Source organism: Triticum urartu, chromosome 1 (assembly GCF_003073215.2).
Source record: "Triticum urartu cultivar G1812 chromosome 1, Tu2.1, whole genome shotgun sequence".
In the NCBI taxonomy this organism is placed as follows: Eukaryota; Viridiplantae; Streptophyta; class Magnoliopsida; order Poales; family Poaceae; genus Triticum; species Triticum urartu.
This window is the reverse complement of record NC_053022.1, coordinates 541687867-541706271: the sequence shown is the minus strand read 5'-3', so window position 1 is coordinate 541706271 and position 18405 is coordinate 541687867. Positions and strand designations below refer to the sequence as shown.

The following is an 18405-nucleotide window of genomic DNA, read 5'->3' as shown; positions in this document are numbered from 1 at the left end:
TTCCCCCAAAGAAACAACATAATTTGACTAACCTTTTTATCTTTATATAAATCAATTAATAAATATCCACCTTGTATTTATAGAAATCGACAACCAATCTTTGCCTTCCATTTTCCTAAGAGGTCAAGATACCTTCATCATTTCCCGGAACACATATCAAATCCATTAACGGCTAATTTTAGCCTCATTGTAATGAAATTGCGATCGTCGTATTTTATCATGCCTTGATGAATGAATTTTGATTTCATTTTAAAGCCACTAATAGTACATTAGTATCTGAGATGACCTTATTTATTGTTTTGCATGACACATAGTAGTAATTCTTTTCATTAAGATATGGTATCATTCTATGATACTAGCTTTCAGCCTTGATTCTCGTGTGAGGTTGTTCGTACATGAGGGTGGAGGCATAGAAACGATAACATGAGATTAAAAGAAATACACCTTAACTTGCAAAAATTTAGTAAAATTGAATTAAGAGTAAATACACCATATATAAGGTAACGAAGGGAGTATTTCACAACACCCAGCTGCCAACTCTGAGTGTAAGTGGCAGCTCCAACAATTTATAGCACGTATAAATGAATCTACGCTAGACAAAGAAATATATTTCGTCAGCGAATGTGATGTCCTAAGCCCGAGCTCATGTGAGCGCAGGTGACCAGTAATTTTTTTTCCAAAATACTGATTTTTTTGTGTGTGAAACATTGACAAAATGTTTGTTGGATCGCAAATTTCATCATGAAACAAAAACAAAATCGATGCTCCAAAGTACATTTGAAAATAACATTTTGTCGCATTGATTTTGTTTCTTTTGCCATGATTTCCACGAATGTAATATGGTGATGGAATTTTGCAAACCTATAAACATTTTGTCAAATCGTCCTCGTATATATTTTGTCAAACCTACAGCTACCAAAAAAATTCAGAATTTTTGAATTTTTCCATTCTTTTTGTTCAACTGAGCTCACATGAGCTCGGGATTAGAACAACCACGTCCTTTTAGTCAGATCCTATATTATCGTCCTCATATATCTATATATCCAGACAGACAGCCCGAACAGTGTGTGAAGCCTCTTAAACCGAGTCCCCAAAATCCTCCGTTTGTCATGGTTGTCCGCAAATCCACAAACCCAGCCTTTTTTTTTGATGAATAAATTGGCTTCACTCCACAAACCCAGCCATGTGTGAAAGAAACTGAGGTGTCCGGATATATAGTCCGTCGGACCGGCTCATCTTTGACCTTTTTTTCTTTCTTTCCTCTCACTAATGAAGAGCGGACCACCCTATCATTCATGTGCTTGTTTTAAACAATTTGAAAATGGATTGAGAGATATTGTTCTGTACCTAGACAAATGATGCCGTCGGTCATCATCCTTTTCGAAAAAACTAGACAAGTAAAGGGTCTAAAGTGGACACGCTGTACAATGTGTTCCGGGGACAAATGACCGTTGTGATTGGAGACGTTTAATCCATGCGTGCATAAGCACCCAATATCATTAGGATAACCAATCAATTACAACGTACATGTGGCTAGGAGAAGGATGACCAGGGAAACCGCCATTGCGTTTGTTCTGAAGGGTTAAGATGCTAGTATATGTTTGTTTTGTGTCGCCCCAACGTTACCCACTTGTCGGCCATTTGCTAAGCAGTTTTGGATGCTTGCCATGTCAATTTGATTGCCCGCCGTATACTCCTGTATGTTCTGAAGGATAAACCTTTGACAAACGATTACTCTCTTTTAGTATAATCTTTGTTGAGAGAAATCTCTCTTAGTACATAGCTTGCGATACAAAATAATCTCAGAACTGGAACCACTAAGTTTAGGCCACATTCGTGTGAACCTTCGAACAAAAAATCCATGGTCAAAAAGGAAAGAACAAACTAGAGTAGCACAGAACTGTAATCCCCTTTTTATTCTACTCGTGTGTTCTTCACGCACTAGTTAGCTAGCAATTCTTGCTGCACGTGCAGCGGTAGGCTCCGCTCCCGGTGCAGTCGCCGGAGTCGTAGCCCTCGTTCCGGCACGTGATGGCGCACTCATCCGGGTCGAAGCACGCCCCGGTGCACTTCTTGCACCGCGCGTGCTCGCACGCCATGGCCTCCCGCACAGGCCCCATCTCTGCACGTACACATCAAGAACAATCAGTCTCAGGTTAGGTTTGAAGTTAATTACTAGCCCGCCCATCAGGACAAACAAGCAATCAATTACCTGTGGCCAGGAGGAGAAGCAGGAGGAGGACGGCGGCCGGGAAAAGCTTCGACGAAACCGCCATTGTTGCAAGAGTTCTTCTTCTCGAGGAGTAAGAGAGAATGTAGGAAGCTGTGTTTGCAGATGACATGAGGGAGATGGGGGTAGGCTTCTTATATTGTCGAAGGTGAAGACGTGCATAGGAATGATTTGATTGGATTTGTAGTGGCATGAATCTCGAGACTTGATTGCTGGAATCAACGCGCGTTCATTAAAATGGATTGGCTGCCTAAAGCCATGGCTAATAATAGGGCAACCTGCATGATGACTATATCTTGCTGCCTTGGATGATAGTATTTTGTCATGGGTATACAAGGTAATAACAGTTTAGAGAGAGAGAGAGAGAGAGAGAGAGAGAGAGAGAAGGGTGAGTGGCTGCATGCATATAATATTCTCTCTCTTCAAAATGAAGACCAGCATTTTATTTCATTGTGATAGTTAGAATAGTTGATAACTTTTGAAATAATTTTTTGTCTTTGAAACTTTTTATAGATTTGAATTGCTCATGCCATGAACTTTAAAATAAGGCCAATATTGGATATATTTCATCTAATTTTATTTAACCAATTTCAAGAAAACATATTTCACTCAACGAAAAGAAACATATTTCACTCATTTCACTAGTTTTAGAAAACACTCTACACTCGTTACAAAAGATATATTTCACTCCTTTTAGAAAACACATTACACTCAATTAAATAGGATACATTTCACTCATTTCAGAAAACACATTACACCCACTCAATTGAAATACATATTTCGTACGTTTCAAAAAACTGATTTCACTTGTTACAAAAGATATATTTTACTCGTTTCGCTAGTTTCATAAAACACATTACACTCATTTGCAAAAGATATATTTCACTCATTTCAGAAAATACATTACAGTTATTTAAACAAATTATCAGTTAAAAAACCATTTCACTCGTTTCCAAAATAGATTTCACACATTTCAGAAAACACATTACTCTCATTTGCAATACTAATCTCACTGCAAATTTACGAAATATATTGAAATGCATTCCGCTTATAAAAAATATCATTTTCAAACACTGAAAAATTAGTTTCACAGCAAAAATTGGTTTTATTTCACTTTTATTCAAATAACTTATTTCACTCATTTTAGAAAACACACTGCACTCATTTGCAAAATATAGATTTCACCCATTTCACTAGTTTCAGAAAACACATTGCAGTCATTTTGAGAAAACGTATTACTCCTTTCACTAGTTTCCAAAATAAGTATTTCACAAATTTGAAACAACGCATTTCACTGATTTGGAAAATTGATTTAACTCATTATAAAATATATCTCAAAAACTCATTTCACTTCATATTTATGGAAAAAATATTGGAACATATTTCACTCAGCAGAAATATCAGTTTCACACATTGAAAGAGCCATTTCACACCAAAAAGATATATTTCACTTTTCTCAAATAACTCATTTCACTCATTTCAGAAAACACATTACAGTCGCTCAACTGAAATACTATATTTCACTTGTTTCAAAAAACTGATTACACTCATTACAAAAGATAGATTTCACTAGTTTCAGAAAAACACATCATAATTACTCCATTGAAGAAACAGTTTCACAAGCTGGAATATGAAACTCACAAAGAAAACTATATTTGGGAAAGTGGTTTCAATCATTTCAATAACCGATTTCAATCATTTCTAAAATTGTAATTTGAAATGAGTGAAATTAATATTTTGATATGATTGAAATAGTAAAAATTAAACTAGTTTAAATATACTCAAGATTGGCATTCTAAAGATCTTATGTTCAAGAATTTGAATATATGAAAATTTTAAATAATAGAACAATGCTGTAAAAAATATTGGCCATCTAAAAATGTAAACAAAAATAAAATGCATGGATTTGTTTGAGAGAGAGGAGATGCTGCATGCATGCGTACATTCCACTACAAAAAGTACTGCTTCTCCTTACATGGACATATACAAAATATTAAGGACGCTGACAACTGCCACACGTGTGGTATATTCGACATGTGCCCACACATCGTGTATGGTGTGAGCAGGAGGCAGCCCACACGGGCTGTGTGTGGGCAGACATTAGAATTACCCACACGTGTAGGCGCGGCTACTTCGTGCCACACGCACAACAAATACTACTCATCACCACCTCGCGTGTGTGGCACGAAGCAAAAATGCCCACACGTCCTGGCGCAGCTACGTTAGGTATCCCGCGGGATGACAATTTAGTTGCCATCCTGGTTGGCAGATGTAGTTATCCGGGATAGCAAGTGTAGTTGTAAAAGCATGGCAACTCTATCTATTTTGGTTAACTATAATTGCCATGTCTAATTTCTGGTAGTTGTCGTGTGTAATCAAACCGTAGTTGCTGTGTGATTAACTACTTGCCACATATAGTCAAACAGTAGTTGCCATGTGTGTTTACCTAGTTGCCACGTGTGGTCCAACCATAGTTGCCATGTATTGTTAATCACAGTTGCCATGTGTGTTTATCTGGTTGCCACGTACGCGCAACTGCAGTTGCCGTCTAGCAAAGAATCACAGTTGCCATGTGTGTTTACCTAGTTGCCACGTTCGCGTAACTGCAGTTGCTATCCACAACGTAGAAGTGTCGTGTGGGCGAAAAACAGTTCGCCCACACGCGGATGAACTAGGTGGTGGCTGTGTGGGCAGAAACTAGTTCGCCCACACAGCGCAGCTGGCAAACAGCGTGGTGCGGGTGTGTGGGCAAACTCTTCAATGCCCACACACCAGCCCCGTCCTACGTGGCACATTAAATCCACCTTTTCGTGTCAAGATTTGTGTAAAAGACAGTGAACGACGATCCAGACGTGTGAGCGAGTTGGGGAACACCCACACGTATGGGCGTTAGTGTTTCCGAAGATTAACTGCCACAATACATGGTTATACATATGAACGGGTCCTACTTAAACACAGTTCGCAAAAAAAATGTGAACGGTGGATGGTTCACCGGTAGCTCCCGGTAGCTCCCAGCACCGGTAAAAAAAGCTTTCTAGGCCGAGAGCGGTGTGGACACCTTCGGCGTGGCGACAACTAAGGTTGGGAACAGGAGATCGTTCAGTATAATTTTCAGTGGGTTTTGACAGTTTCTTCATGAATCTAAGTGATCCTACAACCGAAAAACATATACACAAGTAACACATGCCCCTTTCACAACAGTAACCACCAGACCTATACTTATAGTTTCTTTCTATGCTGCATTGGTCGAGTATTTCTGACCCAAGGACATTTCATCCTACGAAAACAGTGTTGCTAATTCCAATAGGAATTGGAGCTCAGCACATAAAACAGTGTTAAGACACCACCAAGGCACAAGTAATTAGATCAAACGGGACTCTCAAGCCTCAACCTCATCATCATCATCAAACATAAAAATTATGCCAGCTCAGGAAGAACAGCTGACCTAAACCAAACTTCAACCTGGAGAACGTCATGCTCAGCAGAGAATAAAATTTGGGTGCATATTTTTCTAACAAGTTCACATGAACTACTACTTGCCAGCTACTCCTTTACATAATAGACTACAGCACACACTCGCTAATGATAAGTTGATAACTAAGATCACGATTGCCTGTTCTTGGCAAACCGCTGCAATGCTTTCGGCAGCTCGGTCTCATCGCCGATCCGCTGTTTCTTATCCGGGTGCCCACTGCCTTCCTTGTGTTGATCCAACAAAGGCCTCTTGGCTCTGAGAACCTCGTCCTCCTCCTTCTTGGCCCGCCTGCTCGGCTTACTCCTACCCTTGGTCTTCTTCTTGACCCTAATGTTCTTGGCGGCCTCGACGGCACCTTCAATCTCGTCCTTGATCTCTTTCTTGGTTTTCTTCTCTTTCTTCTTCAGTTGTCTTACGGTGGCTATCACATTCGGATCAAGCATGATGGTCTCTGGTTGGAGCTTGTCAAGAAGGGACCGCACCTCCTTCTCCCGCCTTTGCTTGCCGGTCTCCATGGGGTTGTCAACAAAGGTATCGAAGTTTGGCTCGCCTGATCCAGGAACGAGCATGGAGGAAAAGCCCATGGAGTGCCCGATCCCACAGATGTCCTCGTAAGGGCGGAACAAAACCTTGCCCACCTGATATCCCTTTACCATTCTGTGCTTCATATAGATTTTATAGTCCTGCCCCCCGCAATCCCTGTATATCTCCACTAGAGATCCGTTGCTGCTCGCCAACAACCCCTTCTGGCTGAAATCCAGGGACTGAGCACGTGCGGTGTATGAATGCACAACCTCAAACTTCCTGAGATCCCAAATCTTAATCTTCTGGTCTCCACCTGCAGTTGCCATAAGGTGACCACCCCTGTCAAATGCGACGGCAGTCAGAGGGCCCTCATGGCACAACATTGTGACAAGGGGTTTCACACTGGTTGGCTTCCACATTGTGAGTTCCCCACCAGCATGTGTCCAAGGCCAATGACGGCATTGCAGGGATTTACCCGCATCACGTCCGTACATCCAAGACGTGTGCTGTAGTTTGCAATCATCTCACCAGTGCTCATATCTTGGTAGTGGAGCTGCCCGAAGCTGTTTATCGATGCCAAGAGTAAGTGTTTATCCAGAAACTGAAGTTTCAGCGATTTGCCATGTTCCTGTGAAACGGAAGAGTGATCACTGTTAGACTCCCAAAAGAAGTATTTTGGAGATAGCACGTCTTTCGTGGAGATGCATTGGGTACAAATTCGATGATTGACTGATAGCTATGACGGTGTCGCTGCACTAGTGTTATCATGCTTACGAAACAGAAGCACTGTCCAAAGTAATTCATTGCCACAATTTTTTTGCAGTACTCAACTGTTTAGTATGTACCAATAAGTTCCTTTTGGAAAGCCCTATGTGAAAAAAAGCTTCACATTCATCAACAAAGGAACATTCAATTCGGATATTTGCATGCCCGGTATTTTGCCACCACTAAGCTTTCAGTTGTCAAAAATGCATCTGAATATCGCACTGACATGCAGATGCATATCAATATGTGGTCTGGGCACTAGTTATTAGTTTTCCAACTACAAAAAAGGGAGGTCATGTATTCCCATTAGCTGATCTAAGAACAAATCACTGAATGTACCTAACATAAGAGTTATTATTAATCACTAGTTCTGTAGAGATCATACAAAGGCTCCTATTCCCGGATTTACTATATATACAACCACTTCTTCAAAATCATCAAAAACCAGGGCAAAGTTACCAAGAACATAGAGGCATTTAAATCATGATTACCTTCAGACAGTGAATTTCTGTGCCATGACGATTATATATGTACGGATACCTGTTTGAACAATATTCTTGTGAGGAACTATAAAAAATCTATAGAAATCATTAGCATAATCAGCCCTTCACAGCTTGTAAGCACCATTTGCACATAGAGTATTAATACACGATTTAAGAAACTAACAGTTCCAGAGTCCAGATCAACAACCCATTCTCGAATATTGAAGTCAGAAGGCAACCCTAAGCTGTACCTAGCCCACATATTTATGCACTAGCAGTTCAAGAAACTGCCAAAAATTAGTCTTGTTCACAGATGCCATTTTATGATGATCCCACTCATGGGAAATCGTACAAGGAAACGGTGTAGTGAATCATGTTGAAATGTTGCGTCATTCTGTAGCCTGATTGATCCACATATCAAACATATTCTGACAACGGTTCTTATTTTGGTGAGCATGGGTTTGTCCATCCTTTCTTTACATCATCAAGCTGTAGGGGTCATCTTATTACATCCTTTTTAGCACATAGAACATGTTGATATACTTCATGAGAAATGGAAATATGTCGCAAAGCTTGAGTACAGTCAATAAATTACTTTTTCTGGGCGACTGCAAAGAGTTGCTCGTTCTGTAAAAATGCCACGTCGTGCACAGTTTCCTTCACCTATAAAAAGATAAGATCAGAGAAGTACAATACATATATGAGGTGCAACAAGAAATAATGTTGGAGATGTCTACAGTCAGTGATTATAAAAACCAGGGGCTGATGTCGGAGAAAAGCGGGGAACAATTTTAGAATGGAGTGTGGATTTTTTGTACCCACATACCAGTGTACCCTCTATCTAGACCATTCAGTTTGTGTCAAGATTCGTGGTATCCTTATATAGAAATTTCTCCTTTTTTACGAGGGACAAACAATGCGAAGGGGTCAGGTCCGCTTTCTTTCATCAAGGTTCAAAAGATGCTACTAGGCGCTGCTTACACGCTCCTTTATGGACTAAAACATAGGGACAGGGGACATCATTTTGCAGACTCCACGAGCCACACTCCCCTATCGCCACGAAACATCCTCCTCCAGCTGCCAGCTGCAACGACCTGTACATTCTCTGCAGACACCCTCCATCCTACTCCCTTACCTTTGTAATTTTTGCTCTTGGATGCATGGTCCTTGGCCCAGGTATACGGTTGGCTACTTGGCTGCTTGTCACCATGTTCCAGGTTACTGTCTAGGAACTAGGCATCCATACACCGCCCGCTTAGTGCCTAGCTATCACTTCTCCAAACCTTGGGAACCAACGGGGAGACAACGGGAAAGTCTCTGAAGACTTTAGTCTTTTCTGGGCAAACAAGAAAAACTACCTACGCTAAACTCAGCATATTTTATCCGAATTTGAGCTGCTATCACTCAAACCGTATGAAATGAAAAAACTCAATTACTAGATTTACTAAGTTGTAAACTCGTACTAGGTGCACTCACAGGTTATCAGAATAACCAGAGTATAAGGCTGATTATAACTAAGTATAAGGGTGATTAACCCATGTAATCTCCTGCAAGGTGAGCAAACTGTTGGGTACCTACCAGGTACTCTAGTTTCTAGTTTCAATACCTTGGAAAAATATGAACTATAAGTAGTTCCTTGACTTCAACATCCACGCCCTCCACAATTAAAATGTGTATCATCTTTACTTACAACTTATGAGTACATAAAATAGATATCCTTATTTCTCAATGGTATCTTAGGCTCCTTTTAGCCTTCACATGTGTATATTTGTCGAACTAGCAGACTAAACCCCAGAGTTCATTTAGTTCTTGCTTTCAGGTTGGTCTAACAAAAGGCACAAACTTTTAATACTGCTAATTTCCACCAATATTGAGGACCAGACTAAGATCATTCTCACAAGTCTAATTTATGAGCAAAGCACTGAAATTCAATAGTGAACATTTTACTGAGGAAAAAAGAACAAAAAGAGAAGTAAACCTGACAAACTGCTTAAATACTGAAAGCTGACCTCAAATTCATTGATGAGTTCCATATTCAACATATCCATAAATGCAACATGACCTTTTCGCCCACCTACTATCATGTAGCGCCCATTTGGTGTGTATTCTAGAGTATAAGGACCAAACACTGCATACAAAACAGCTAGTCAGCACCCTCATACAACTCATGGTCATAAACCATAATTAGGGAAACTGACGGTCAGCATTCAGCAAGGTGGCAACATAGAGTATGCCTAATGAAATAACATAAGAGCCTGCAGCAGAGTTCTTTCACTGAATTATTCGATTAGGAAACTGTTTAGTCGTACAAAGCTGATAGTGTCAATGTTATGTTATGGTTACAAATGTTTTACAGGCTAACTTGCATCTTCCTTTCACGTAAACAGTAAGAAGGGTATATGTAACAACCACATGGTAAGTCTATAAAGGCATACACAATAAGAATCAAGAAATACGATATCGTAAATCTGAGCTGGGCATCATGTGGCTATTTTGGTACTGGATAATGTAGCTAGGGTGGCAGATTCAGATAATAGTGTAACAGATCTACATATTTACCAGGTAAGATCATGTCAAATGATTTTCTTGAACTCCAAATGTCCACCTTTGGCAGAATCGACCACTGCTCAAATCTGTATGTCTTTTCGAGACCTTCAGGCTCTAAATAGCCCCCCTCGATAGGCAACAGCCACTGTAAATTGAGTAATAAAAAATCAGCATAGTGCAAATTAATTATCTCATGTTTTTCACAAGTCAGTTCGACTGGATAGTTGTTTAGCATGAAAATCAAGAGGCATGAGGTAGGCAAAGAATTTAGATGGGTGCAGGGTTATATTATGTTCCGACGAGCACCATGGAGTTATGCAAGAGAGTCCATACTCAAAGTGACATATAGCCATATCTATCTATGCCATAATTGTCAAGCAATGTGAATTAAAACGATCCAAAAAGAGTATGTGTACACTCGGTAAATTTTACTCCTTGTCACGGTAGATGCGTCGAAAATCTACTGGCCGGTCTTTCGCTGGCTGGCCATCATCTCTTTAACAGCAACGCCAGATCAATCTATGTTTACATTTAAAATGTGGATTCTATACATATGAGTAGAGCACTTCATCCAAACAGTTCCGCACGACACTGGTGAACAGCTAAAGAAGAGCTATATTCTAGAACATCACATTGCCACAAGTCACTAGTCGAGAATGCCAGATTCCCTTTATCATGCATACACCGTTTGGTTAGTGCCCCCGAGATTTCCAGTGAGATAGCAACATATATGTTGTATGAATCAACAAATTCACACACATTCTGCAACAAATACACAAACACAGACCTTTTCAGCCTGCGCGGCAGCTTTGGCGGACACTCCTATCAGCTTCTCCTTTCCAGCGAGCTGCCCTTTCAGTTTCTTGTCGCGCAAATCCTGTTACGAAGAAAACCAAAGATGCCAAATTCACTTCTGAAGTAGCATAGCAGGCAAAGAAACTAGCACCTGAATTTCCAACAACCACACTAGGACAGAAGGAGAGTAGCAATCCTATTCCTACCCCCAGGTTCGCCGCCTTCCCCCGGGAAAATCTGGCCACCTTCATCTCCATCTCGTCCAGAGAGCCTCGGTGGTTCTCCCTCTCTCTGGGGCCTCCTTCCGTGGCGATCCCCATCCTGCTCAACCTGTCACAAACTCACGATGGAAAATGTAAATTTAATAACGAGACGGCCACGCGAGTGAATTTACAGGAAGGAACTCCTGAACAAAAAAAATCGAGTAGTTATCGTGGCATTAGCATGTTGATTAGACGAAGCAGCAGCATTCATCTGCCCTGCAATTGTGGAGGTCAGTGGGGTTTGACTAATCACAAGCTCAGACCTTGGAACCCAAAACCCAGTGGCCGAGGCTCGTGGGCGTGTGGAGTCGGCAGGGACGCAACGACGAGACGATGGGGAACGGGGACGGCGATGGCGACGGCGGCGACCCTCGTGGGTCGTGGGAGACGGGGTTGATGCGTCGGCGGTGACGCTGGCCGCGGCGGCTCAAGGCTATATAGGGCACGCGGTGGCAGGCAGGCGCAAAGCCACGTGTTGGGCCAACATAGCGATTCATGTGTTGGGCCAGATATTGGCCTGGTTAACTCGGCCCATGCACCGTTAGGTTTTGTTTCCCCTTCTTCGAGGGAATGCTTTTTAATAATTTTTCTTATAGAAAACACTAAATAATTGTCCGTGTTTATAACTGGCAATAAATATTATAGCACGTTAGTCCAGTGATTTAATTTTTCATATCAATGTAATTATGTAAATTTCCCTAAAAAAATGTAATTATGTAAATAATTGTTTACAAAATGCTACTACCTGTGATTTGCCTAGCTAAATAAATGTCAGGATATTTTTAGTGAAAACTACTGGCTTGTTAAAGAAAACATAATTTATTTGGTATATCAATAAATGGTAGAACGTTAAGAAAAAATTCAAGAAAAATCAATGACATAAACAAATGTACAAGAAGAAAAATCAAAATGAAGAAAAAAGGGAGAACATACTTAAGGATAAGGACAAGATGACCAATTTCGTTTTAAGTATGATGAAAAACAAGTAAAAAGGCGAACAAATACTTAAGAAGCGTGTGTGCTTAAACTCTTCCTTCGTTTTGGAGGTTCATGGTTTTCGATGGCTCCCAGCCTTTGCGCCGGGTCGATCAACACTCTGAATCCAGTTTGCTGTTCATCTATGTTTTATTTACGTGTCCTCGACAACAAAGTCTAGATGATGGAGGTGGCGTAGTACGGAATAATTCTCATGGTTTCTATTGTCGTTCTAATGTGGCTGATACGGCCTACCGAGAATTGATGGTGTTTTAGCCCCGCAGATCAATGGCTCCCGCTCTTGTAGATTGTCGCTGGGCGCTTCAGCCTATCATTCGATAGTGGCCATGATAGTATTGTCAAGCTCTTATCAATAGGCATGCATATTCGTTCTTTTTGTCAAGCATGCTCTTGTCACTGGGTATGTTGATTTTTTGTATGTGCTCCTAGTAGGTGAAGCAACAATTCAACAACCTATCTTACAAACGATGTATCCTCGGTCACAGTACGTTCGACGGTCTTCGCTTCTAAGCCATTGTCATAGATGGCTCATACACGCTCTTTGAAACCTTTGAATTTGGGAATGCACCATGTGCAAGTTCGCTTGTCCGCAGTTTCTTCACTGGATGTTTAAAGAAAAGTCGAGATGCAAGAGACGAGTCTGGAGTCAATGACTACCAAGGACTTTTGATATAACTTTATTTATGTTTTATCTTGACCTTTTGATTATTTTTTGTCTTTTTTTAATCTGATGCGATTTTTGTAAACTATCAACAAACATGGTTAAATACGCGCAACGCTCGTACCCCTTCGCTCCTAGGCAGTGGAACCCTGTCACTAGTGTTTTCTGTGCCTCCCGCCAGCACACCTGAGGGCCATGGATGCATGGTGGATCCTGACTCTTGCCAACGGGGGGCTTTGTTTTTGAAAGTTTTTTTAGTTTTGTTAGGGTTTGTGTCCTACTCAGAGACGTTAGGTAGCGCCGACTCTTTAAAGATGGAATAAGACTCTCCCAGCCCAGCCCTGATACACCGCTGCTTATAGCATCGTCAGAGGGCGTGTGAAGGTTGGTCTCTGGTGGATCTCATCGGAATCAATCGGCGTTTTGTCTTTGGTGTATTCATGTGAATTTGGTCTTCGTTTGTCTGCGTGTGTCTACAAATCGGATCCTTCATATCTACGCTTCTCCTCGTCGATGGCGGTTGTTATTTTGGTGCGCTAGTCTATATAGCCTTACCACGACGACTTCTCATCTGTCTACTACAATAAGATTTGCCCCGTTTCAATAAGGGAGGGTGGTGACGGTGGTGCCCCTTCAGTCGCTCGGGTGCTTATAGTCGTCGCTAGATGGTCTACTGATTTTGATGTAATTTTTTTACTTATGTTGTTCTTTGTACTATATTGACATCTGATGACTAAATAGAAGTTCTTTAAAAAAACACGTTTGGATTTATTTAAATCAATTTGGATGTGTAGCCATTCAACTCAATGCAAAATTGTCTCTTTACCAGCCCACCGGGAGGAGCCTTGGCAGGCGAGTGGTCAGTAATGCTAAGATCAGCCTTCCCGCTGGTGTTCCAGTTGCCGCACAGGAAACCGCCCCCAATCCGCCCACCCCGCCCACCACCTGTTCGTCGCTATGCCTCCCCGGCCGCCGCCGTCCCGCCGCCGCCCCCTCCGCCACGGCCGCTCCCCCCGGCTTCCGCGTACGTGCACCTCCCCTTCTGCCGCAAGCGGTGCCACTACTGCGACTTCCCCATCGTGGCGCTCGGCTCCTCCGCGCCCTCCCCCGGCGGCCCGGGCGAGGGCGAGGACCCCCGGATCGCCGACTACGTGCGCCTCCTGCTCCGGGAGGTGGCCGCCACGCGGCCCGTCTCCGACGACGGCGTGCCGCTGCAGACCATCTTCTTCGGCGGCGGCACCCCGTCGCTGGTCCCGCCGAGGCTGGTGGCCGCGGTGCTGGACGCGCTGCGCGGCAGGTTCGGGCTGTCCGCGTGCCCGGAGGTGTCCATCGAGATGGACCCCGGCACGTTCGACGCGGCCAAGCTGCGGGAGCTGGTGGGCGTGGGCGTGAACCGGGTGTCGCTCGGCGTGCAGGCGTTCCAGGAGGAGCTGCTCCGGGCGTGCGGCCGCGCGCACGGCCTGCGGGAGGTGCACGAGGCCGTCGGGATCGTGACCGCCTGCGAGGGGCTCCAGAACTGGAGCATGGACCTCATATCCTCCCTGCCCAACCAGACCCAGGAGATGTGGGAGGAGAGCTTGCGGTGCACCGTCGATGCCCGCCCCACGCATGTCTCCGTCTACGACCTGCAGATCGAGCAGGGCACCAAGTTTGGCCAAATGTGAGTTCATTCTATCCATATCTATGAGCTATGATCCCTATCTTGAAAACATTATCGGTCCTGACAAATATGTGTGTTGTTTGTGGTGGTTCTGTTGTATAGATAATAACGAATTGGAGAAAAACTAACACACTGCAACCATCATCGTCACACAGTTAGCTACAAGTGTTGTTTTGATTTGCACTGGTTTGTGTTTTAGAAGTTTGGTCTTCTCTTATTGGAAAGGGGCTACTTGTATTAATTAGGTTACAGAGCTGAGGTTACGATCCTGCAGTATCATAATCAACAGGCAAGCCGGGACTGCATCTTGTAGAACACCACCACACAACACCTTTCTACAGCATCGAGCTAAACCATGCGCTACCCTGTTATCCTGCTTTTAGATTTTGAGTATTCTGTGACTCGGGAATTCAGGCAACAATTGACAAATCTCCTGAATGCCACCACTAATTGTGGACCAGCACAACATATGAGGATCGATGGCATTAGCCACCGTCAGGCTGTTGCTGTCAATCAACATCGGCCTGATTAGTGTAGATCAGCGCCTTTTGGACACCTTCTAGACATGCGATGCAATGGTTTCTGCTTCTCAGCATTAAGGCATCGTGGCACCATGTCCTAGGCAGACAGAATTACTTTTTCCTCTTTGATTCTGATCACTGCCGTCCAAGTTGCAGTATTAGTTTGGCGGTAAAACTGGTGTCCACGTAATGACATAAACCATCTGACATCAGGTGGCATACAACTTATCTAGTAAGGAGTTGTCTCCTTGCTAGCTTGTCCCTGGATTACACTCTTGCGGTCTTGCCCTTTTCATCGTATTCATTTATATCATGTTTGATATCTTGCAAAGTGTTCCTATAGTTCAGTGAGAACTGAACCGAAGCTCTGACTGTTGCCTCACTGTTTGCGAAGATTATATCACTCCAGAGAAAGAAGTTCAGTCTTCTTATTGAACTCATGATGCTGATAGTTGCATGTTAAAAGGCTTAACTGGATTTGTTTTGGGGTGTATTACTCAACCAATTGCATTATACTACGACCTTATAAAGCCATGTTGTTCTCTAGCCTGCCATCCTATATCCAAGTTTCTAACAATTTGGTCACATATTAATTTTCAGTCACATTTTTGTATGAAAGATGAAATGAGCTCATCCTTAAATATGTGTCAGATTGATGCCGATCTCATCCTTTTCATATTAAATGTTGCAGCTATACGCCTGGTGTATTTCCTCTCCCAAATGAGACAGACTCTGCAAACTTCTACAAGATCGCTTCAAAACAGCTTTCTGAAGCAGGATATCAACACTACGAGATCAGTAGCTACTGCAAGCCTGGTTACGAGTGCAAGCACAACGTAACATACTGGCAAAACAGGCCGTTCTATGCGTTTGGTCTGGGATCGGCAAGCTACATCAACGGTGTCAGGTTCTCTAGGCCCAGAGGAATGAAGAACTACGCAGATTGGGTTCAGAAGCTGGAAGACGGGACCTGGTGCCACGAGCCTAGTGTCTCCGAGACGAAGGATATGGCGATGGACTCGGTGATGCTATCACTGAGAACAGCTCGCGGGCTGGATCTGCACAGTTTCAGTAAATCTTTTGGCGAGGGTCTGACACGGTCATTGTGCGAGACGTTTAGGCCTTTTGTTGAGAGTGGGTTGGTGATCGCCATGGACAAGGAGCAAGTGGCCCTGCAGTTCAATGAGTTTGAGTCAGATTTGGAGGGTGAGATGAGTGGGAGCAGGGTGGCCTTCCTCCGCCTGAGTGACCCGGATGGATTTCTGCTGTCCAACGAGTTGATCTCGCTTGCCTTTGGGACTATTTCGCCATGACAAGAGTAGCTGGCTTTTCGCATTGATAATTCCACATTCTTATTTGTCAGATTTTATCTGACAAAATTGACACTTACTGATATACTAGACATTAGCTGATCACTGGGATCCATAGCAATTTTTGTTTTACAAAATTGTTCAATTGTTCAGCTAGCACCAATCGTGTGTTTACCAGACCCCTAGCCGGTGCTTTCTGAATTTGAATTTAACGGGGCGCCTTCTACCTGTCAGTTGAGTTCGCACCTCCTGAGATGGTAATGTAGTGTAGTACATCCTGGCGAGGATTATGTTTTGGCAAGGCTTGGTTATTGATAATGTGCACATGAATCGTTTAGTGGTCACGGGGTCTGGACACTGAACTTGAACTGCTGGTCCTGAAGAGAATCCTTGTGGAGGGCAAACAGAAAGGATCGTCTTCAAGATCGAGGGCCTCAGCACCAACTGTTGTGTACGCTGTGCCTTCAGGAGCCTGAAACGATGAATCATCTTGTAATGCAGTGCCCATTCTCCAGGACTGTCTGGTCATTGGTGACCGTAGCTCTGAATATTGCCATCCCGTGCCTTCTTTAGCAAAATTCAGTTCTCGTGTGTCGGCGGGAGGAGGTGCTCGCCAATTATCCGAGGGCAAACACAAAGGAAGCCGGTGCGATAATCACTCCGGTGATATTCTCCATCTGGAAAGAGAGGAATCGGCGAACTTCTGATAACATCTCAACCTCGGACAGCGAGGTGGCAAACAAATCCTTGCGGAGTGACCATTCCTAAAACAAATCCTTGTGGAGTGGAGGCTATGGAAACTAGCTTGGCATACGAAGAGGAGCGGAGTCGGGATAGTGCGAGAACAAGAGCGAAATCCCTATAGGCTTGGGGTGGATGTGGATTGCTAGAGCCTTTCTTCTTTAGCATCATGTAGCTAAAACTCTTTCAATCTTAATGAATCCACACGCAAAGCTCTTGCGTGTTCCGGAAAAAAGAACTTGAATTGCTGCAGTCAGGTGCCGAGAGTTTCATGTAAAGAAAAAGGTACCGAGTTTCCTTCACAGAGATGGAGAAACTTAGGCCTATCGAGTTTCAGTTCATATAGACAAAAAATTTAGCAGTCTCATTCGGAACTTGATTAGCTCTCCTATTACAGTAAATGTGGCCTCGGAGAAACTTAGATTACAGAAACTATCACGCTCTGTGGTCATCTGCGGATGCCCGTTATAGTCCACTACGATTAGCGCGAGGCAATGTGACAGCCCACACAAACCCCAATTGCTACCAGCGTGTAAGTGGAGGAGTGGGTTGTGGTGCATACGCCAAAGCTCTGCTTGTTCTCTTTGGTGGCAAACTGACAATAACCTGGCCGCCTGCCGCATCATGCCGGCGGGAGATATGATCTCCGGTACCCGAGCATCCCTGCCAACCACTGTGAATACCACACCCACAACCGGCTCCGGACCTTTGGTGAGAGGTTTGGTGCAGGTGAGCAAGGTCATGTAGCTCCCCTCATGAGTGTGGGCATGTTTGGCCACATTCAATGTGAATTTTGCTTTGCAGAAAACAGTGACTAGTCACTTTTTTTACGACAAAGGTTCATGAGTAATTACATTGCAAAAAGCACCGGTCGTCCACTTAGCGCGTTTGATGCTGAAACTAGTAGGGTCCCTACTCGTCAGAGATTCATACGACAAAAAATGTCAGCCGACATGTTTACTGGTCTCATTCTTTCTCCAATCCTCATCCTGCACATCTTTGATTTCATCACAAGAGTTCTTCTTCTACCGCACCAGTTATCGTAGAATGGAAAAATGCAACAAACGAACCAATGGAGAAGTTCCAAATCACTGACACCGCCCTCTTCTTCCTTATCACGGGATCTCTTTCGCTAACAGGTATCGGTCTCCTTTCTGCATTCCCACAACTCCGTGGTGCTCCTATGCAGTTGGAAATGTTGTCCTCTTAGAGTCACGAGTCCTATAGCCTACATTTCTCTTAGTTGTTGATTCGCTGTCCACCATCTTTGTAGGAGCAATTTGATAAAATAGCACGCTTTTCCTTGTATTTTGACCCAATGCTTCATCTTCCTTTTTATTAGATAAAATGTCACACTTTTGATTCACTGCTAGATAAAATGGCACACACTGATTTTTTAGCTTATTTTGTCCAGTCTCGCATGTTAGAATTCAT

The 18405-nt window shown here is 43.2% G+C and overlaps 2 protein-coding genes and 1 pseudogene across 2 annotated transcripts; 1 reads left to right on the top strand and 2 right to left on the bottom strand.

Moving 5' to 3' along the window:
* Window positions 1-1719: 1719 nt before the first annotated feature.
* On the bottom strand, window positions 1720-2320 carry LOC125538363 (defensin-like protein). Its single transcript, XM_048701624.1, has 2 exons — window positions 2213-2320; window positions 1720-2122 (listed from the first exon to the last, which is right to left on the bottom strand). The coding sequence occupies exons 1-2, from the start codon at window positions 2274-2276 to the stop codon at window positions 1950-1952; spliced, it is 237 nt and encodes a 78-aa protein (XP_048557581.1). The 5' UTR covers window positions 2277-2320; the 3' UTR covers window positions 1720-1949.
* A 3431-nt stretch (window positions 2321-5751) lies between these two features.
* On the bottom strand, window positions 5752-11139 carry LOC125538355 (annotated as a pseudogene).
* A 2441-nt stretch (window positions 11140-13580) lies between these two features.
* On the top strand, window positions 13581-16463 carry LOC125528018 (heme chaperone HemW). The gene is made up of 2 exons (XM_048692536.1): window positions 13581-14399; window positions 15612-16463. Exons 1-2 carry the CDS (start codon window positions 13606-13608, stop codon window positions 16231-16233), a joined length of 1416 nt encoding a protein of 471 aa, XP_048548493.1. The 5' UTR covers window positions 13581-13605; the 3' UTR covers window positions 16234-16463.
* Window positions 16464-18405: the final 1942 nt, after the last annotated feature.